The sequence below is a fragment of the Pogona vitticeps genome, chromosome 6 (assembly GCF_051106095.1).
Source record: "Pogona vitticeps strain Pit_001003342236 chromosome 6, PviZW2.1, whole genome shotgun sequence".
Classification (NCBI taxonomy): domain Eukaryota; kingdom Metazoa; phylum Chordata; class Lepidosauria; order Squamata; family Agamidae; genus Pogona; species Pogona vitticeps.
This window is the reverse complement of record NC_135788.1, coordinates 69,420,056-69,442,671: the sequence shown is the minus strand read 5'-3', so window position 1 is coordinate 69,442,671 and position 22,616 is coordinate 69,420,056. Positions and strand designations below refer to the sequence as shown.

Below are 22,616 nucleotides of genomic sequence, written 5' to 3'. Positions count from 1 at the left end.
CTATCTATCTATCTATCTATCTATCTATCTATCTATCTATCTATCTATCTATCTATCTATCTATCTATCTATCTATCTATCTATCTATCTATCTATATATATATATAGAGAGAGAGAGAGAGAGAGAGAGAGAGAGAGAGAGTATTCTGAAGGTTCAAATCTAGCCTCAGCCTCTTTACCGAATAAAACAGGAGTCGTTTTCATAGCAAATTCCAAACTCGGGTTTATTGAATTATTTAACTGCAATATATTCGTTAAGAGTTCTTCTTCCAAATTTTGCTGCGCCAACAGGCCCCGCAAGGGCAACCAGGTTTCTTGTTCAAACACATTCAATGATTTAGTGTCCCATGGCCCGGGTAGGAAGGGGTCATAACTTGGGTTCTTAGGTTCTTCTCCCTCGTCTCCTAATAGTGACAGGATCTCCTTGTCTCTCTGCCCTCTCCAAAGTGACTCCCCCTCTCATTCGCAAGGACCCCACGGTCCTGGAAGTACATCATCCTCTGTGCTTCCTCCGCTCACCATTGTTGCTGCTGCTCCGCTTCTCTCGCCATCGCTTCTCTTTCCTCCTTCAACCTCCTTCTCCACTCCCATGCCTCTGATTCTTCCCAGTAAGAGGATCTCTGGGGTAGCCCCCTCCTATGCTCTCATCGCACCTCTCACATCCAAGAGGGGCATCCTCTCTTCCTCGCTCCTGGCCCACAGTCCCTGCTGAGAAAAATAATCAACATTAGCATGCTCGGTTCCCTTTCTGTATTGGACCGTGAAAGAAAAGGTTGTAAGGTCAAGCACCATCTGGTGAGTCTGGGGTTTCTCTCTTTCATTCTGCATAACCACTGCAAGGGAGCATGATCCATCACCAAGGTAAAAGGGGCACCTTGGAGATAATACCTTAGACTATGGGTAGCCCATTTGATCGCCAGAGCTTCCTTTTTGATCACAGCCTATTTTTTGCTCTCTTGGGGTATGTTTTTGACTTAAATATAACACAGGGGGTTCTATTCCCTCCCTGATTTGGGACAACACCGCTCCCTGCCCCTTTTTCGAGACATTGTAAATAACATAAAGGGGTAGTCAAAATCTGGGACAAACCGAATGGGTAGCTCTCAAATAATGGATTTCAATGTTTTAAATGCCTCCTCTTGTTTTTCTCCCCATGACACCCATCGGCTAGCCTTCTTTCGAGTTAGATCAGTCAAAGGGGTGGCAATGTTTGAAAACTGAGGGATGAACTGCCTGTAATAACCTACCAGCTCTAGAAATTGTTGGACTTTCTTTGTTTTGGGGCGGTATCATTGTGATATTTTTGTAACCCTTTCCTGTTGGGACTGTATCTCGCCTTGACCCACTTTAAAACCCAAGTATTCTACTTTGGGGAGGGCAGTTTTGCACTTTTTGGGATTTACTGTCAGCCTGGCTTTCTTTAACTCTGACAGTACCAGCCTCAAATGACTTAGATGCTCCTCCCAGTATGGCTATACACTATTATGTCATCAATGTAGGCAGCTGCACAATCTTGTACTGTCCCTAATATTTTATCCATGGGGGGCTGAAAGGTCGTGGTGGCCCCATGCAACCTGAAAGACATTTTTATGAATTGATACAGGCCCTTTGGCTGTTCTTTCCCTATCTTGGGGTCTTACTGGGATCTGCCAGTAACCTTTAGTTAGATCAATAGAACTAAGGTATGCAACGCTCCCTAGGCAGTCTAGTAGAACCGTCCACTTTCGCATTGGGTATGCGTTGAATTTGGACACTGCATTTACCTTCTTGAAGTTTATACAAAACCAAAGTGACCCGTCTGGCTTGGGCACTATTACTGGGAAGCTTCACCAAGGTCCCTTGGCTGGCTCAATCACTCCTAGGTGTAGCATCTCTTCCACCTCCCACTCGATGACTCCTGCTAGCTGTCTGGGCCAGGTTCTTCCTGAAAAGCATACTACTACTCCCGGTGGTGTGTCAATAGCATGTTCTACCAGGTGAGTATACCCCGGTAATTTAGAAAATACCTCTGGAAACTCTTTTATCTGTAGAACCTGCTCCTTTTGATTTTGATCCACCTGCTCATCTATAATTAGAATACTATCTCTTGTAGGAAAAACCACTGGGCCACTCAGGTATAATCTAAACCAAATCCCCTATGAGTACACAGTGGAAGTAAAGAACAGATTTAAGGAACTAGATTTGGTGGACAGAGTGTCTGAAGAACTTTGGATAGAGGCTCGTAACATTGTCCAGGAGGCAGCAACAAAAACCATCCCAAAGAAAAGGAAATGCAAGAAAGCAAAATGGCTGTCCAACGAGGCCTTAGAAATAGCAGAGAGGAGAAGGGAAGCAAAATGCAAGGGAGATAGGGAAAGTTACAGAAAGTTGAATGCAGACTTCCAAAGAATAGCAAGGAGAGACAAGAGGGCCTTCTTAAATGAACAATGCAAAGAAATAGAGGGAAATAACAGAAAAGGAAAAACCAGAGATCTGTTCAGGAAAATTGGAGATATTAGAGGAACATTTTGCGCAAAGATGGACATGATAAAGGACAAAAATGGGAGGGACCTCACAGAAGCAGAAGACATCAAGAAGAGGTGGCAAGAATACACAGAGGAATTATATCAGAAAGAGTTGGACATCCCGGACAACCCAGACAATGTAGTTGCTGACCTTGAGCCAGACATCCTGGAGAGTGAAGTCAAGTGGGCCTTAGAAAGCCTGGCTAACAACAAGGCCAGTGGAGGTGATGGGATTCCCGTGGAACTATTTAAAATCTTGAAAGATGATGCTGTTAAGGTGCTACATTCAATATGCCAGCAAGTTTGGAAAACCCAACAGTGGCCAGAGGTTTGGAAAAGATCAGTCTACATCCCAATCCCAAAGAAAGGCAGTGCCAAAGAATGCTCCAACCACCGCACCATTGCACTCATTTCACACGCTAGCAAGGTTATGCTCAAAATCCTCCAAGGTAGGCTTCAGCAGTATGTGGACCGAGAACTCCCAGAAGTACAAGCTGGATTCCGAAGAGGCAGAGGAACTAGAGACCAAATTGCTAACTTGCGCTGGATTATGGAGAAAGCCAGAGAGTTCCAGAAAAATATCTACTTCTGCTTCATTGACTATGCAAAAGCCTTTGACTGTGTGGACCACAACAAACTATGGCAAGTTCTTAAAGAAATGGGAGTGCCTGACCACCTTATCTAAATCCTGAGAAACCTATATGTGGGACAGGAAGCAACAGTTAGAACTGGATATGGAACAACTGATTGGTTCAAAATTGGGAAAGGAGTACGACAAGGCTGTATATTGTCCCCCAGCTTATTCAACTTATATGCAGAATATATCATGCGGAAGGCTGGACTGGAGGAATCCCAAGCTGGAATTAAGATTGCTGGAAGAAATATCAACAACCTCCGGTATTTATTTATTTATTTTTATTTATTTATTTATTTTATTTCTATCCCGCCTATCTGATCATATTAGACCACTCTAGGCGGCTAGGTATGCAGATGATACCACTCTGATGGCAGAAAGTGAGGAGGAATTAAAGAACCTTGTAATGAGGGTGAAAGAGGAGAGTGCAAAAAACGGTCTGAAACTCAACATCAAAAAAACTAAGATCATGGCCACTGGCCCCATCACGTCCTGGCAAATAGAAGGGGAAGATATGGAGGGAGTGACAGATTTTATTTTCCTGGGCTCCATGATCACTGCAGATGGAGACAGCAGCCACGAAATTAAAAGACGCCTGCTTCTTGGGAGGATGACAAATCTTGACAGCATCTTAAAAAGCAGAGACATTACCTTGCCAACAAAAGTCCGAATAGTCAAAGCTATGGTTTTTCCTGTAGTGATGTATGGAAGTGAAAGCTGGACCATAAAGAAAGCAGACCACCAAAGAATTGATGCCTTTGAATTCTGGTGCTGGAGGATACTCTTGAGAATCCCCTGGACTGCAAGGAGAACAAACCTATCCATTTTGAAGGAAATCAATCCTGAGTGCTCACTGGAAGGACAGATCCTGAAGCTGAGACTCCAGTACTTTGGCCATCTAATGAGAAGAAAAGACTCCCTGGAAAAGACCCTGATGTTGGGAAAGTGTGATGGCAAGAGGAGAAGGGGACGACCGAGGATGAGATGGCTGGACAGTGTCTGTGAAGCAACCAACATGAATCTGACACAACTCCGGGAGGCAGTAGAAGATAGGAGGGCCTGGCGTGCTCTGGTCCATGGGGTCACGAAGAGTCGGACACGACTAAACGACTAAACGACAACAATCTCTTGTTACCTCTTCACTCTCTGGCCTTAGCTCTTCTTCTGGTTTGGTACCATATAGACACTCCCTATCTATCCATCTCTTCAATAAATTTATGTGCAACACTTGTTTATTCCTTCTCCTGTCTGGGGTCTCTACTTCATAGTCTACCTCACTGACCCTTCTCAGCACCTTGTAGGGTCCATGCCATTTGGCAAAGAGCTTGGATAACTCTGTAGGTAATAATACCAGTACCCTTTGGTCTGGTTCAAACTCTCTGGGTTTTACCCTTTTATCATATCCTGTTTTTTGCCTAACCTGTGCTTGACCTAGGTTGTCTTTAGCCAACTCCCAGGCTACCTGTAAGCTATTTCTCATATCTACAATTTCTTTTAAGGCATTTTGAGAGTGGTCTTCTCCTTCCTCCCATTTTTCTCTTATCAGATCTAACACCCACCTTGGGTGTCTCTCATATAGCAACTCAAAGGGTGAAAATCCTGTAGATGACTGTGAGGCCTTCCTTACTGCAAACATCAAGGGTGCCAGAAAGGTATTCCACAGTTTGGGTTTTTCCAACACCAATTTCCTAAGCATGCCCTTTAATGTCCGGTTGAATTGTTCTACCAGCCCATTGGCTTGAGGGTGGTAAATCGAGGTTTTCATGGGGTTTACTCCCAGCATTTCCCACATCTGCTAAAATGTCAGGCTCATAAAATTGGAGCCTTGATCCATTAGTACCTTTTGAGGAAACCCCACCTTGAGAAAAACCCCAACAGCACTTTAGCTAGGACTTTAGCAGATGCGGTTCTCAAAGGAATGGCTACTGGGTACCGCGTTGCATAGTCAATGATCACCAGGATGTACTGGTGTCCTCCTGCTAATTTTGTTAGTGGGCCTACAATGTCCATGGCAATCCTATCGAAGGGTCTATTGACCAATGGCATAGGTATCAGTCCCCCCCCCGGTACTCTTTGACTTTTTTGGCCAGAAGAATCTTTGATGAATCCTAGCCAATGTCTTTTGCATGACTAAGTGCCCAGCCAGTGGTACGTCGTGCACCAGGTGCATGATCCAACCTCGAAGCCGGTGGGGTATCACCAGCTGGGTCTCTACTCTGAATTTGGTCTTAACAACCTGGTACATTAGTCCCTGTCTGATCTCAAAGTTTAATTCGCTGTCCTTCATGGTTCCCTCGGGAACCGCTTGCAACTGGCTTTCCTCTAAGCTCATGTCGTCTTGCTGCCAGTTCCTCAGCTGGTCCCTGGATAGGTTCACCATCTTGGACTCCCAAGTGCAGTCCTCTAATTCTCTGCTACATGCCTCCGCCACTGTAAGGGTTAGCTCCTCTACACCTGGCCAATCTTTCCCTAGGAGCATGTCCCTTCCTAGGCCTGGTACTGTCCCTATGTCCATTTCCCTCTTTTGGTCTCCTATTTCAACTTCTGCCCTTGCCATCTCATATTCTTTAGCATCTCCATGCACGCATTTAATAAGCATGGGTTCAGGAAGCCTTTACCCTTGCAGTTCCTTTACGAGGTTCTTGCTGCACCCTGTGTCGATAAGGGCTCTCTTCCATTGTCCATTTACTCTAGCTTTCACTGCCCACCCCGGGTTGTCTTCATCACACACCTTGCCCATTAGGGCGTAAATGTCTGTCCACATGCATTTCTCCGCTGGGCAGAATTTATTTATGTGGCCATACTGTCCGCATCCGAAGCACACCACTATTTGTTCACTGTGGGATCCGAAGTTATTAATGATCTGGGTACCCTCGTCCCCATTGGGTTTAGGAACTCTACCTAGTCTGGATGGGTCTTTTTGTAGGTCTCGGGCACTGGACCTCATGTCACCGCATGCACTGCTCTCTCTGCTATCTTGTCTCTACTCCTTGGTTTTTCTACCTGTGTCATTAGTTTGGTTTGCCACGGTTCTTCCGCTTCCAGGTAATCTGGAAGTGGTCATAACTTGGGTTCTTAGGTTCTTCTCCCTCATCTCCTAATAGCGACAGGATCTCCTTGTCTCTCTGCCCTCTCCAAAGTGACTCCCCCTCTCATTCGGAAGGACCCCATGGTCCTGGAAGTACATCATCCTCCGTGCTTCCTCTGCTCACCATTGTTGCTGCTGCTCCGCTTCTCTCGCCATCGCTTCTCTTTCCTCCTTCAACCTCCTTCTCCACTCCCATGCCTCTGATTCTTCCCAGTAAGAGGATCTCTGGGGTAGCCCCCTCCTACGCCGGTAATGTGCTTCATTCTGGGATGCCTTTATCTTCTCCCATTTCCCTGCCCAGGGATCTTCCACCCAGATCCGTTCCCAACCTCCTGGTATACTGTGTCCCTTTTAATATCTCCCATTCCTGCCTCTACTAGGGACCTCCCTTTTTCCTCCTTTCCCGCCAAATCCCCTTCTGTCTGTGTGGCCACAGTTAAACCCCGTAAATTCTCTCCCAAGTCCTGGGTATCTATTCCCTGGTGCACGCTTTCTCGAGGGGTTGGCAGAGGAGTGGTTTGTACCTCTTAGGATACTCTATTGATGAATGGCACTCTGATGAGAGCTTCTATACTCTCATTGTGCCTCTCATATATATTTTTTAAAGATATCTTTTAAAATATTTTCACAGGAAGGAGTTAAATTTTTGGCCAGGAAGGAGTTAAATTTTTTTTCTTTCACAGTAATTGAAGTGGATTCTGAGTGGCAGGGTCAAAAGTTCAGTCCCTTTATAAGGGAAGCAGGAAATTTATAAGGAGGCAGGAAAACTCATAGTTTATCTTGTTTTATGACCACTACTTTCAAAGTGTGAATTAGAGCCATGAATGTTTAGATTTGTATTCTTGAAGCTTTCACAGCTGGGATCTGATGATTGTTATGGGTTTTTAGGGCTCTTTGGCCATGTTTTGAAACACAGCTGAACAAGCCGTGTTCAGAACACGGCCAAAGAGCGCGAAAAACCCACAACAACCAATATTTAGATTCCTTCAGGATAATAAAAGTGGCTGGGACTGACAATTTTTTCCAGGTAAGCAAATGTGGTCTTGTCAATGTATTTGATCTGTTCTAAATTGTCCTGGAGCTCAAGGTCAGTTGGTTCTGCATAGGGGAAAAACAGTGTTACTTAAAAAATCGTAACTCAAAAATCCTTTGCCAAAATATTTGCAATTTGGCAGAGCAAGAGCTGATTTTCTGCAACATTCCATGCAAAACCTGGTGCTGTTCTGGGGTCCAATTTCATAGTTACACATTTTTTGTTTGGGGCACCCTATCTTTTGAGTTGGCTTACGGAATGCTGAATCAGTACAATATATTGGTACCCTCTTGGGCATCAATAAAACAGAAAACAATCCCTTTGCATTGACTGTTGTCAGGTGTTTTGTATTTGGATACTATGACAAATAGAGATGGGGACGATTTGAAAAAATGGTGCTTCATTGGGGTATGTCACTAGTCAAAGTTGACAAATGGACAAAGTACCTAATTTTAGCAATTAATTGACAAATATTCATAAATTTGTTGTTAAAACACAATGTCCTGCCTAACAGCTGATCATTGGGACTCTGACAAGCAAGCTGGTTGTGGAAGGGAAACTGAGGTTTGCCTTCCCGCAGCCAGCTTGCTTATCAATGTCCCGCAGATCAGCTGATCACTGGGACACTGACAAGCATGCTGGCTACAGGAAGGCAAATCCCATTTCCATTCCCGCAGCCAGCCTGCATGAAGGGATGAATAAAAATAGGTAAATATTTTTTGTCCCTTCAGATTCGTCTTGGTCTCTGGACCTGGCTGATATAAGGGAATGAATATCCCACAAATTACTGATATTTCACAAATATCACAATTTGTTCTTTAATTTGTTCCCATGTCTAATGACAAACCATGGTTTACTTACACAGAAATGAGCCTTGCCTCCCCCACTTCCTTTAGTGTGGCCACCAAGAGAAGCCTGTTTTTCATCTGTTTGAACAATCATAGTTTGATATACTGTCCATATCTGGGAAAAAGTGATTAAACTTACCATTTTATGAAATGGGCTAAACTCAAACCATGAATTCTGAAATTAAAATTAACTGTAGTATAAGATTCAGATGACATGCTAAAGTTCAGTTAGTAAGAAAAAGCTTTACATCCCCATTGATATACCTAAGGAGAAGTATGTGAGAAACTCAGTGGGAGTCCAATACATACCTGTGACTTATTGTTTGAACACAGGCAGAATAAATCACAGGTCAAAGATCAAAGGTATTCCTTAATTTTGATTGTAGTGGCGAAGGGTAAACTTCACACAAACTTTAAACAACTTTGTGTAGAGAAGAACCAATGCACTGGAACATCCTTTATGGTACTCAACACTGGACCAGACATTTTTGCTGGTGCTTTCTTTCCATTCCATGTACAGAAACTGGCTAGGTTGGCTGCTGAATCTTATTTGAACATTTGTGATGGGGGAATGTCCTCCACTATACCTGAGATGTCAGGGTAATTTTAGGGAGCCCAGGATAAATCGCATGGCAAAAGCAAAGTAAAGCAAAGCAAAGTGTGCTGCTTATATACCTCCCCATAGTGCTTCAAGCACTCTCTAGGTGGTTTACAAGTTAATTATGCAGGCTACACATTGCCCCCCCCCTCCTGCAAGCTGGGTACTCATTTTACTGACCTCGGAATGATAGAAGCCTGAGTCAACCTTGAGCCGCCACCTGGGATTGAACCCCAGGTCATGAGCACAGTTTTGGCTGCAGTACAGCGGTTTAACCATTGTGCCACAAGGCTCCAACTGGCAGAGAGGAATAGTTGTGGATTCCAGGAGTAACAGCCACAAGGCTCCAACTGTTGCTCCCAACATCTGCTGCCTGAGGCAAGCATCTTATGCCTAAGTGTAGGCCCAACCCTGCTGATGATGTGTGTACATGTCACTATATCCCTGTTGATCTTGCCCTTTTCTGACCTAGGTTCAGATTGCTTCATAGAGGTTGCAGCAAACTCCCTATCTAGTTTCATAGCTGGATCACCTGTAGTTTCTGGATTTCATGCTTCATTAATATTTATTAACTTTTCCAACTCCCTTTATTGCTTATGTTATCACAACATATTCTTTATCAAGTTGTGAAATACTACAAAAGCCTGATATGTTTGCCACAAACTTTTAGAGATAATTCCTGAAGCAGATGTTCTGCAAGCAGACAATTTTTATTAAAAGAACAGTAGGAAATAGTTTGCTCTTGCTTGTTTGGCCCTGGAGGAAATTAAAAAGCATTTCTGTAATTTTGATCATAACTTCAAGTGTAGATTTTAATGTTCAGAATATGTGGTTTGTGTGAAGAATAGGCACCTTTAGGGCTCAGCAAGCAGTTTTAAAGGGATATCAATCCAAGATCTTTGCATATTTCAAGAATGCAAGTCATGTGATAAAATAGTGTTCTCCTGTACTTGTTGAATTACTTTTAAAAGTGCCTATGCAGCAGGGTGTCTCGATTGTACACTCAAGGGTAAGAACTGTGTCATTCTAGACAGCAAGGAGAAGAGTTAAATGGTTTATTATTTCTTAAAGGTTAAATGGTTTATTATTTATATATTTATAATACCCGCTTTTCTCCTGAAAAGGACCCATGGCAGTTCCATAAGCAGCGAAGATTTTTTTTGCATACACAGAAGCACCAAGAGGAGCAGTATACTGCATCTCTTCTCCCTAGTACAATAGTATAGTTCTTTATAAGCAGAATGTGTTGTTTTTGCTGTGATAGTTTGTTATGGAAGAGGTTCCAGTCAGAAACCGTTGTAAACCTCATCTCTGTTCTGGGTGAACCAGTCTGTAGTCCCAACTTTCTTTTTTCCCTCTTCCACCTTCACAAGTGTTAGTGGTGGAGTTATAATCTTATTGTTACCTGTGGATGGACATGAAGGAAGATTAATGTCATGCTTCTCAACTCAGAATGCATTTGCAAGTTTTGCTTTTTCAAGTAACTCAATTACTGTTTTTGCAAACTAAGCTCACGGATCACACTGCAGCAGATCCACACCCCAACCACAAAGGAAGATGCAAACAATTTGCTTATGTTACATTTGGTTAGCACACAGTCACTGGATAAAGTCCCTGTCTTAAGGGATTTGTCCTAAAGTTTGGTACAACAGAGAGCAGGAAGGAAGACATTGAGCAGTGTGACTTGACAATCTACAGATACTCACAAACAAGATTGGAACAAGTTGCTGTTTTAGATGACAAGTGCCAGAATCTGTCAGTCAGCACTAGGTACTTGACCAGTCAAGTTTTTAAACCTATGACATTCCTACAGCTTAACTGCAGCAGTAATGCCATCACTATCCAAATTGTTCACTTCTGTCTTTGCATGGTACTGTCCTGTAGTTCCCTACATGGGCTCAGTTCCCATTCTCATTCTCAGATCCACCATTTTCTCTGGTCTTGCTTTCAAAGTTCTCTGTGGTCTTTGTCCCTACATTTTTCCTTCCCTGTAGTGTGATCCATCTCTGCTCATGATGGTTGCCCTCCACCCACCATCCAAAGATCTTATGCTCCCTTGAAAGACTCTGTGCTTTCTCTCTTGCAGTCTAACTTTGCCTAAGCACAGAGAGCTGAAACAGCTGTATATTCTTCCCTGAGTGAACTCTGCTTCCATTATCTCCCCTTCCTTGTGGTGGATTTTAGATGGTGGACTTCGGTCGTAGTGCCTTATCTCAAACATGCTTCATTCCATCGGATGTGGGTTAGTTATTTCAGCTGAGCCCTCTATTGCTATCCCACCAAAAGCCAGCTTAGATAAAAACAACACTGATTTTGGAATATGGTGCAACTTTGATGCGTCTCCAAGGGAAGAAAAACTAACATTTTAGGCATGTGAAATATAGAATCCAGAATTGAGCTCTGCTGGTTTTTGAGTCACAGCCTTTTTCTTTCTCATTGCTCACCAGAACAAACAGTTATCATTTCTGCTAATAACAAAGGCAAAAAAGTAAGTGAGGTTCCCTAAAGATCCTCAGAAGAAGGACTATGGACAGATAACACCATGATGCTGGACCCACACCCTTCGTGAGCTAATGCATAAGTGAGGGTACTCCTTAAAGCAAGTCACTGTAGTACACAACATGGTGCAGATAAAGTTTTTGTCTTGTATGCCCAACACCATATTTAAGTAGAGTCCAAATAAGCCCCAAAGTTCTGGACTGTAGTAAGACATTTAATTAGATAAAAGATTTTCAATTTAAAAGTCATGTTTAACAAAAGCATAGCAGGATCAAAGTTAATGTACAAAGCCATTTTAAATATGCTTCATGTTGGGAAAGAGGGTAATAACATCTGACTGATGGAGGTAGGCTAAAACATCACACCCTGCAGGAGGGTGAAAACAGGTTTAAAACAGTAGGAGCTACATAAATGTTTAATTACAATGAACAAAATATTGACTTAATGATCTCAATGGCATGCTGCTGCACTTAAGCAATTACTCTTGAACAGTTACCCAAACCTCTTCATTACTATCATTTTTGTTTATGGAAAGGGCATAAAAATCCCACTAAAGGAGGGAAAACCCAATTGTTTACACAACCAAATTATTTTAGTTAATACCAGGGGCTTGTAAAACCACTGATTAATATTAAATTGCCACCTACACAACTTCTAAATGGAACAAAAGAGCTGAAAATTTTTAAGAGGCAATAAATATGGTCTCCCATTGAAAACAGAAGGTGCAGTCTGTCCAGAATGGCTGTATTGCTGTGTAGCTCTTGTTCATTACAAATTGGACATTCAGGAAGTGTTTCTCATGTTTACATGCTGGGCCTATGGTTATGGAATTGTACATCCCTCCTGGACAAAACATCTGAACCTTGCTATTGTGAATGTGTGAAATAAGTACTTTATCCCTTTAGTGGGTCCAGTTTAATAATCCTAAAATAAGAGATCCTCTTAATTTTTTCTTAAATTGAAATATGGAGGGTTTATTTTGGAGGGGTTCACATTGCTTAGGTGCAGCATCTGTAATAGCATTTAAGGTGTGTTTAAAACGCAGCAAAGAAAGTAGCAAACGATTCCAGTTTTCTCCCAAACATCACTAAGCATGGCCATAAAAACAAAGCAGAAATAAAATTTCCCTGCCTTTCCCACCCTTGAGCCCAAGTAGGGCTCTCAGGGAGTAAATCTGGCCCTCTCTCTGATTCCAGCTTCTCTACCCCAACTCCAATGAGTTCCAGTTACCATATTTTTCCGTGTATAAAACAACACTTTTCCCTAAAATCATTAGAGGAAAACTAGCTGCTCCTTTGCCTCCATCTCTGCCTCTTGCTGTTGCTGCCGCCTCCACCACCAGATGGCCTCCTCCAGTGCCACTTGCGGGCTCCCTTCAGGCAAGAGACAAGGCGGTGATGTGATTGGGCAGCGGAGGCAGCAACAGCAGGAGACGGAGGCAGAGCCACCCCTCACGGCTGCCCATTGACTGCTCCTCTGCCTCTGGCAAGGGACAAAATTAGGGGATTGTCATATCATTGGGGTTTTTATACATGGAAAAGTATGGTAGGTTAATGGAGCTATCTGTTCAAGGAACCCGAATCAACAATATGCCGATGTGATGTGAATTGTATGTACAAATGAAACTGATTTGTTTCAGATTTTCATGCAAATGAAAATGACTTTATTTTTGGAAATACATTTCAGATGGGCTTCTTTCGGAGGAGATACAAAGAAATCATTGAGGCGGAGAAGAATAGGCAAGAGAATGAAGATAGCTGGGACTGGGTACAGAAAAGCCAGTGAACTGTTGTGGAAGGAGAAACACTGAAAGCCCAACCATGTGATTCACCATGATTCTTCTATTGGTCCTGCTCTTGTATCTTCCATATGTGGAAGAAGGAATCTTCTCCAGATTTTTCGGAGGCCCCGTTAATGCTGTAGTTCTTCATCTTCAGCTAGGAAACATATCCTGAGGCAACCACTGCAGACCTGCCAGGTGACTGGAGAAATCTATACTTCCTGGAAGAGAAGAACTTTAATAACTGAGGTCCAGTGCAGAGCAATATTTATGAATCCAACATATGTGGTGTACCCTCAGGGGAAAACTCTTACCAAAACAAAGTATTTTTATGAATATATGATTTTTATACTGATTATGTCATTTTATATATTTGTATTAATGTTTTATGTTTTCTATTGAATAGCTCTCTTTATATATACGTTCACTAAGGTGGCAATCCTGTGCACACTTACTAAAGAGGAAGCCACACTGGATACATTGAGACTTCCTTCTTTGTAAACATTCATAGGATTGTGCTGTAAAGCACTGACATGCAGCTAATGGTTTGGACATGCTTATACGTGTATATCAAGCATACTGTACTTCTGAATTTCACTGCAGAAGAGACAAACAAATGAAATAAGAAAAACCTCATGTAGTCAATTTGCTAGTCTTGGGGATGATGTACCTCCAGGGGTACTTAGCCAAAGTCCTATCACATAAAATGGAATTCTGACATTTAAATAGCTGCATTATGAGCTAAAGTACTCTAAATGCTGCCCACAGTCAGTTCAAACAAACACAGCAAGACGATTCTGCTATTCAGGGACTGTCTATAAAGCAGTTGTTGGCAGTGTGTGGCCCTTCAGATGTTGGTGGACAGCACCTACCAGCATTTTCCACCATTTGGCTGTGCTGGCTAGGAGGGGCAGCCAGAAGCATTTGGAAGATGCAGGGAGCCCTTGCCTGCTCCAAAGTATGTCACAAATTTAAAAGATCCACCCTCTCCACCCTTCCTCCTCCTACTCCCTCTCTCCTCTGTCCGTATGAGGTTCACACACTAAAATATGTCACACATATCACTGTGCAGGATCATATTTAAAAAGAAGAAGAAACAACCTGTGCCCCCCCCTTTCCAGAACTCCACCTTGACAGTGATTTAATTGTGATGTATTGTTCTGTTGACACTTCAGCAGGTCTGAATGTTGTAATTCACCAAGCCAAATACGATGCAACCCAGGAGACATGCCTTGTCTTCTCCTGCCAGGGGCTTGCCAACCCCTCCTGGTTTTCTCAGGGAGGCAGCGATATACTGAGGAGGTATACTCACTGTTTCTGAGCTGTGTTTAACTTGGCAGACTGCAGGTTGAGCAGATCTGATGTGTAAAAGATGCTTCCATACTGACAAGCTCAGAAAATTCAGTAACAACAAACCAGAACAAATAACAATAAATACATTTTAAAAACAATTCCCAGCATTATCCTTCAACAATACTGCTTTGAAAACTTTATTGTCCTTGTTCTAAAGCAAAGGAGGTGAAATTAGAGGTCAAGAGAAAATAGGGAAAGAGTCAAGAATATGTGCTCATTAGTACTTCATTATCAGCCTCGTTGAGCGTCAAACTTTCAGTTTAGTTCCCCTTATGAAATCTTTGTTTTCCTCCCATGTGTGACATACTTTGCAAATGGCAAACCATGTCTTGCAACAAATTTGCAGGATCTGTAGCTGGCTTTGGCTTCTAGGTACCCTTGTTCATAGGGTGTATTGCACTGAAGAAAGCAGCACTGAATGTCTTCCTTTGGCTAACCGTGACTTCACTGATGGTCCTTTACCAATGGGAAGGAACTGGGGAGTGAAGATTTTATAAATACAAACTGAAGAAACTAACCTGTTATAATTTGATGGTTCTTTATCCATATCTTTCTCTGTTATAAGCTTGACCTTGGCTGATTCTTGCAACTACCCTCTGAGGTAGGCTAGGGTGTTTTACAGATTGGAAACGATGTTCCAAGTGCCAACCAGGGAAGTCCATAGTTCAGCTGAGATTTATCTCAAAGTCTAGCAGTTTACAATTGGGAAATTTTGTTATATATCTGTTATGTGTAAATAGGATGTTGTTGCATTTGGGGCATACACTGACAGTTGAAAATGATGCAGCGTTGGTCAGAACCTTGTTTGTAACAGTGGGCAAACTCCACAAATGGGCTGTTCTGGCATACTTGAGCAATCCCTGGCTTGCAGTTATGCAAGCCAAAGCCTGTCCTTTCAGAAACAATGGGGTTTATGTTTGCACAAGAGGTAGTGATACCCCTTTGCACAGCTGGGCTATTTTGGCAGTGGCGTGCACAGAAGAGAAGAATAATAGGATTCTTGTTCTTTGTGCATAAATTATGATACCAATATTTAGTTGAAGAAAGTATTTTGACTGTGGAAGTATTCAGCTGCTATGAGTTCAGTTATGAAACCCACCTCTGTCCTTAATTTTGATCATCTTTGAAACAATTGCACAGTGCATCAGTATAGAATATGCATTAACTTCTATCCTAAAATACAAGTTTTATAAACAAAAAAATCCAGCTGATTTAACTAAAGGTCCATTATACTGGGTTCTACCATGTTCTATTGTGAATGTTCAAAGTGGCATTATTATTTTTATTGCTTTTATATCCCACCTTTCCACTGCTAGGTAGTGCTCAAGGCAGCTTACAATCATAAAACATAATAGAAGTAACAGTAAAAACAGATTAAATCATAAAATGCAGAGTCAAGGAATGTTCTGAGACAAAGAACCTGACCTGCCAGGGATATTCATCACCTTCTGGAACAAGTAGAATCCTAATTTCCAAGTTTTTTTCTACTCACCAGCAGTACCTCTATCTTATTAAGATTTAACTTCAGCATGTTCATTTTCATCCAGTCTGTTATGAAGCTCAGACAACATCCAAGGATCTTGACTATTCCCTGGGTGTTAGATGACAAGGAGCAACAGAGCATCATGTTATCAGCATTATGGCTGGTACCTCACACCAAAGCTTTGAATAACTTCTTCCAGTGGCTTCTTATAGATGTTGAATAATATAGGAGGACAGGATTGAGAGGAATGCCACATGCCAAAGGCATTGTTGATCAATACTTTCCCATCACCACCTTTGAATATATCCTGAAGGGAAGAATCAGAATCACTCTAATACAATGCCCCAGTGCCCAACACCGCCAATTGGTCAGAAGTCCAGGAATACTAACAAGCCCACACTTTCCTTGTTGGGTTCCAAGCTTAGGTTATCCACCAAAGACACTTTACCATATTTCAACCAAAAACCTGATTGAAATGGGTACAGAGAACCAGTGTCGTCCAGATGTGTTTGGAGTTAAAATGCTACCAGTCTTTCAATTACAGTGGTGCCCCGCATAGCGAGGTTAATCCGTTCCGGATTAACCCTCGCTATGCAAAATCGTCGCTAAACGGGGTAAGGGAAATGTATTGGAACGCATTAAACTTCGTTTAATGCGTTCCAATACCTTTGTTACTTACCCGTTCAGCAGCCATTTTCGCGCCTTCGCTAAGCGAGGGTAGGGCGCGAAAACGGCTGCCGGCAGCCATTTCCGGGCTTCCGGCGGCCATTTTGGAACTGCCGATCAGCTGTTCGGCGGCTCCAAAATGGCCGCCGCAATACCCGATCTTCGCAATGCGGGTTTTCCCCATTGCGACGATCGGAGGAGTTTCCGTATAGCGATCCCGAAAAAGGGATCGCTATACAGAAACATCGCTATACGGTGCACTCGTTAAGCGAGGCACCACTGTAATTTAGTAAGAAATGGTAAATTTGAGACTGGCCTATAAGTAGCTTGAACCTCTGGGTCAAGGAGAGGATTCATAAGCAGATACTTTCTTTTAGAGAGGAAGGGACAGCCTTTTCTTATAAAGAAACACATATCACTGCCATTAACCATGGTGTCAGTACCCACTTGTCAGATTTAATTAACCACAAGAGGCAAAGTGGTAACTCTGACTGTTCCAACCATCTTGTCCACAGCTCGGAAATCTACAAGCTGAAAGTGACCCCAGGACAAGTGGTTGCTAATGTAAAATTCTGACTCAAAAGACCAAGTACACTCTGAACTAAAGAGTTTTAGGGAGGATTCTTTGCGGTTGCAATGGGAAGCATATACACTGAATCAGACCATTGACAGATTGGTTGCAGTGCAGTTTGATGACTAGTGAATTGTTCATATGTAAGTAGAAGTCAAGAGTCTTTGAGCTGGAGATGCCATCTGGGATTTTCTGAACATGAGACCTACTGTGTGCCATGCATATGCTCTTCTTGTGAGCTGTGGCTCCTATCAGACCCATCACAAGGACAGTACTGTACTGCTTTCCAAATGCCTATACAATGGTGCCTTGCTAGACAGTTACCCGCATGACAGTTTTTTCTCTAGACATTGACTTTTTGCGATCGCTATAGCGATTTGCAAAAACAGTGATTCCTACGGGGGAATTTCACTGGACAATGTTTGGTCCCTGCTTCACAAACCAATTTTCGCTAGACAACTATTTTGACAGCTCCCTCCATGCTCACAAAACGGGTGTTTTCAGGACCTAAGCTTCGCAGGACAGCGACTTAAACAGCTGATCGGCAGTTTGCAAAGCGGCTTTCCTATGGCCGATCTTCGCTAGACAACGACGATTCTTCCCTATTGGAACGCATTAAACAGGTTTCAGTGCATTCCAATGGGGAAATGCTTTTCGCTAGATGATTATTTTGCTAAACAGCTATTTCAGTGGAACAGATTATCATCATCTAGAGAGGCACCACTGTATAAATTTGCTCCTCAACTGAGACCAATATCAGGCTCTGCAAAGCCAGCCATCTCTTCATGTGCTACTTCTCTGAATGTCTGACAGAAAAGCAGGTTGCAACTGATCCATATCTTGGCAATCTCGTGGGATGTCAGAAAGAGTGCACAGGTTCTGCTTTGTACTTCTTCATAACTTTGAAAGCACAAGGGAATTGTAAGGGACTTTGTAAATGATTCCAGAGGTATTTCAGGCTTTTTGTGACTTCGCAACTTGCCAGCTCCTGCTACCCATTTACTTCATTCTAGACCGAGACCTTCAATTCATTGGTGTGTTTAGTACAGCATTCCTATTCAGCATGAGCTGGCATTCTGGCTTCTTTCTTTCTTTCCCAACAAGCCAGTGAAAGAATCTGCTGCTTGGTTCAGGCTTGGTTCTCTGAGTTATTGGTTGGCAAGATAAGTGAAAACATTTGCTCTACTCATGTCTGTTAAACACATGCCACAGACCCATGGTAGGATACCAATTGCAGGGGTAGGATACCAATTGCCAGAGTTCACTAGAGTTCTTGTGACATGTGGACCTGGCCTGAATGACATCATTGCCATTTGATCTTGTCAAGCCACCTTCTCAGGTAATTTGACAGACAACCTATAGTACTCAGTTTGAAAAATGGTGCCAGAGGATGGCATTCTGGTTTTAATACTCAGAAGCAAGAAGAGTACGAACTTCTTCTATGTCAGTAGTGCCTTTCCTTTTGCTGCTGCTAGGTATGTAGAATTCTTATTGCACTCTTAAGTATTGTCACTGATTTCCAACAGGCCAGTATTTCAGTTTGTGGCTTGATACGTGTTTTCAGTTTACTTCACTGATACTATAGATCAGTTCTTAACCTTGGGTTACTCAGGTGTTTTTGGACTGCAACTCCCAGAAGCCTTCACCACCAGCTGTGCTGGCTGGGATTTCTGGGAGTTGCAGTTCAAAAACACCTGAGTAACCCAAGGTTAAGAACCACTGCTATAGATCAATGTTGTAAGCCGTGAATCAGTACTGGGGAGTTAGGAAATGTTCAAGCACCACGAATATCAAACTACATAACAACCAGACTGAAGGCGCACACATACGTACAATCCATAGGGTCTAAATCCAGTTCCTGTTGCAGTTAAAGGGAACTGATTCACTCAGCAGAATTTACATTAGTATTGACCTGTCAAATGGCTTCATTTCAATGAGATTACTCTAAAAAATCAATTAGCAATTGTAATTAATCCTGGATGTGAACAATAAATTGTCTTTATCACCAGGAGAGTTCCCAGCCAAAACAATATCACCAGCACATGGACATCCATGAGTGCACACACAAACTTATAAAAACAGAAGAGTCTTGTACTATAAAAGGTAACAAATCTATTGTGGCATAAGCTTTTACAGACCAGATCACTTCATTGAGTGCATTGAAATATCACCAAACTATTTGCTGGTTTGATGCATATTGTGCAGTTTGAAAATATATTCAATAATTGTAACCTGAATTTCTGATAACATTAACAATACTGGTTTTAACATCAATTTTTTAAAATCTGCCTTCTTTGGAAGTCATAGAAACAGTCTTTTCACTAATTCCTTAAGAAGACAATTTCAGTGTTACAGACTTACAATGCAGCACATTAAAAAAATTCTGCAGTAGCGCGGGCTTGTCTCTTGTGAGCAGCTGCCATATTTTTAATGAGCACAAAAATCAATGACTAAACCTGAGAGTGATCTCTATTGAATGTAAAAATATAAAGCATCAAAGTTTACTCTGTTGTGATCCTGCTGATTTTTTAAAATTGTGTGACTATGATTGGTTGCATGTATCTGTTTATTCTCATAAACCATAAGACTAGAAAATGTTGAAATATTGCAATAGTTGTAGTTGAAATATCCTTAATAATTTCAGGTGATTATTATATCTTGTTAGCTGAAATGCTCTACAGGATTCCAGGATTATTCCAAAAGGCTCCAGACCAGTCTTTAGCAGGTACATCACATTATCCTCCTTCAACCTGAAACCATCCTACTAGCCAGCACCTCTTATACTTCTGAAGAGCTGATATTCTAAAGCCACCTTCATTTATGCAACTGGAAGTCATGATGGGAACTTGGGGGGGGGTTGATAGGGAACTACCCCATATGCATCTAAATTGCAAAACTTGGGCCTAGACCTAGCATCCAAAAATTTGTTTCTAATGCTTTAAAATTAAAAATTATTTTATTTGTATCCTGTCCATTCTTACAGGAGCACGTGGCAGCTAACAAACTCTATAAAGATACACTTAAAACTACAGCTCAAATATGGTTAGTCACAAATATCTAGTAAAACACAGAGGAGGATATTCTGTTGTTTTGCATAACAAAAGACACAAATTCCACTCCTTCCATTCAGCAGATTTGTCCCTGCAATACCCATGATGTTTGGGAGAGCAAGAAGCATGCCCACTGCCTAGGGGTATGCTCAAGAATCCCAGTGGGGATATCTTACTTGCTGGCTAGGAAGGTGTGAAAGTTATATCTTTTGCTGCACAGAGGAACAGGATTGGAGCCACTGAAAGCAAAAACACAAGATGCACCCACACAAGCAAAACACTTACTTATAGTTTAAAAGCCCATAAAAATACACAAGGGCCTGTTCTTCCAACCTTATAATATAGGACAAGCAGAGAAAGAGGTTTGCTTTGGGCCACTTACAGTCGTCCCTTTTCAGGATAGATTGCTGGACAAAAGCCTCTACAGTCCCTGAAGTCCTAACCCTAATGGAAAGAAAGCTGCAGTCTTTGTTTCTTGAAACCAGACACTTTATACCAAGAGGAAGTGATATTGGCTCTTCAGTTGTTCCTTTGTCCTCGGCCAGCATGGCCAACAAAAAGGAACGAGAGGAAACATCTTTCAACTATTCGCACCTAGAGGGCCACAATTGGTTCACTGTAGATTTCAAGTGTTCTAGCACATGGATATTAAACCAGAGGAGCTTTCCCTATTTCTCCCTCTGTATGCCCAGGAAAGCATCATCTGCTCACTTTCCACATAAGGTTTTGATTTGTCACAGAAGCAGCATCAGCAAAATCAACAACATAAAATGCTAAAAAGTGCCTGAAATGAGGAATCCCAAGCCAGAATTAAGATTGCCGGGAGAAATATCAGCAATCTCAGATATGCAGACGATACCACTCTGTTGGCAGAAAGTAAGGAGGAATTAAAGGACCTCTTAATGAGGGTGAAAGAGGAGAGCACCAAAAATGGACTGAAGCTCAACATCAAAAAACTAAGATTATGGCCACTGGCCCCATCACCTCCTGGCAAATGGAAGGGGAAGATATGGAGGCAGTGACAGAGTTTACCTTTTTGGGCTTCATGATCACTGCAGATGGTGACGGCAGCCATGAAATTAAGATGCCTGCTTTTTGGGAGGAAAGCAATGACAAACCTAGACAGAATCTTAAAAAGCAGAGACATCACCTTGCCGACAAAGGTGCACATAGTCAAAGCTATGATTTTTACAGTAGTGATGTATGGAAGTGAGAGCTGGACCATAAAGAAAGCTGACTGCTGAAGAATTGATGCTTTTGAACTGTGGTGCTGGAGGAGGCTCTTGAGAGTCCCCTGGACTGCAAGGAGAAGAAACCTATAAATTCTAAAGGAAATCAACCCTGAGTGCTCACTGGAAGGACAGATCCTAAAGCTAAGGCTCCAATACTTTGGCCATCTCATGAGAAGAGAAAATTCCCTGGAAAAACCCCTGGTGTTGGGAGAGTGTGAAGGCAAGAGGAGAAGGGGACAACAGAGGACGACATGGTTGGACAGTGTCATCAAAGCTACCAACATGAATTTGACCAAACTCTGTGAGGCAGTGGAAGACAGGAGGGCATGGCATGCTCTGGTCCATGGGGTCACGAAGAGTCAGGCACGACTAAATAACTAAACAACAACAACAAAAAGATCCAGACTTTTCACTTTGAACCGCCATTCAAATCAAGGAGAAAATTAGTCATGCCTCCTTTAAGTCTCATTGATCTCAGCAAGCCTGACTCCATCCAGTTGTGTAGACCTACATCTGCCACACCGACCTGCAGAAACCCTGGAGTTCATCTAATGCTCCACCTCAGCCAAGCACAGGCCAGGAGATAGGAAGGGATGGATATTCTTTGAAGCCCTGTCTTCACTTTTGAGGACCACTAGTCTCCACTTTTGCATAAGATACTCCTTAACTCTGTTACACATGCCCCCCTCAAACAGAAATTGTCTGGCTGCATTGAGGGCTGAATGACATGTAATGGTCACTAAGTACACAACTCTTAGTGTGCTTATGGTTGTATAAGTAGATGGATACAGATTTTTTTTAAAAAGAACACATTGGCTAAAATCCTCTTGGTGGATCTGTTTAGTTGTAATGGTGATGATATCTTTAAATTTTAATTTAACATTTCTCATTCCCCATGCCCAATCTCACCCCCACCCCCCAAGGTTCCAAGGCTTCCTCCTGTTGACATGGGAAAGCCTTGGGAAGCCTTGGGATTTCATTGGTGGGAGGCCTTTAGTAGTGGAAAATCACGTTTTCTAGTCCTGATCCTGTCAATGGTGATTTTCAGATAGTAAAGGCTCCCCCTCATATTACTCATTACACTTAAAAAAAAAACCTTTGCAGCTACATACTTCATTATTAACTGTCCAAAAAGCTACTGATTACAAATGATACAAATTTTTTCTAGCTCTTTACTCCCCAGTGCTGAGAGGGTGTTTGAGAATGTGCTAAACTCTTATCACAGACTGTTATGAAGGGACCTCTATCATATAGAGACAGGAAATGTTACAGTTTGG

At 42.3% G+C, this 22,616-nt stretch overlaps 1 protein-coding gene across 2 annotated transcripts in view; it reads left to right on the top strand.

Annotated features, from left to right (window-relative positions):
• ITGA9 (integrin subunit alpha 9) overlaps positions 1 to 22,616 on the top strand; it is a 389,935-nt gene that overhangs the window by 298,424 nt on the left and 68,895 nt on the right. Inside the window, exon 28 of one of the 2 annotated variants that reach the window (XM_073003815.2) lies at positions 12,891 to 14,885. The exons of the other annotated variant lie outside the window; for it this stretch is intronic. Within the exon in view, the coding sequence (XP_072859916.2) occupies positions 12,891 to 12,989 (99 nt within the window). The 3' untranslated portion in view covers positions 12,990 to 14,885. Of the gene's footprint in view, positions 1 to 12,890; positions 14,886 to 22,616 lie in introns of those variants that run through there. 2 annotated transcript variants of the gene reach the window in all.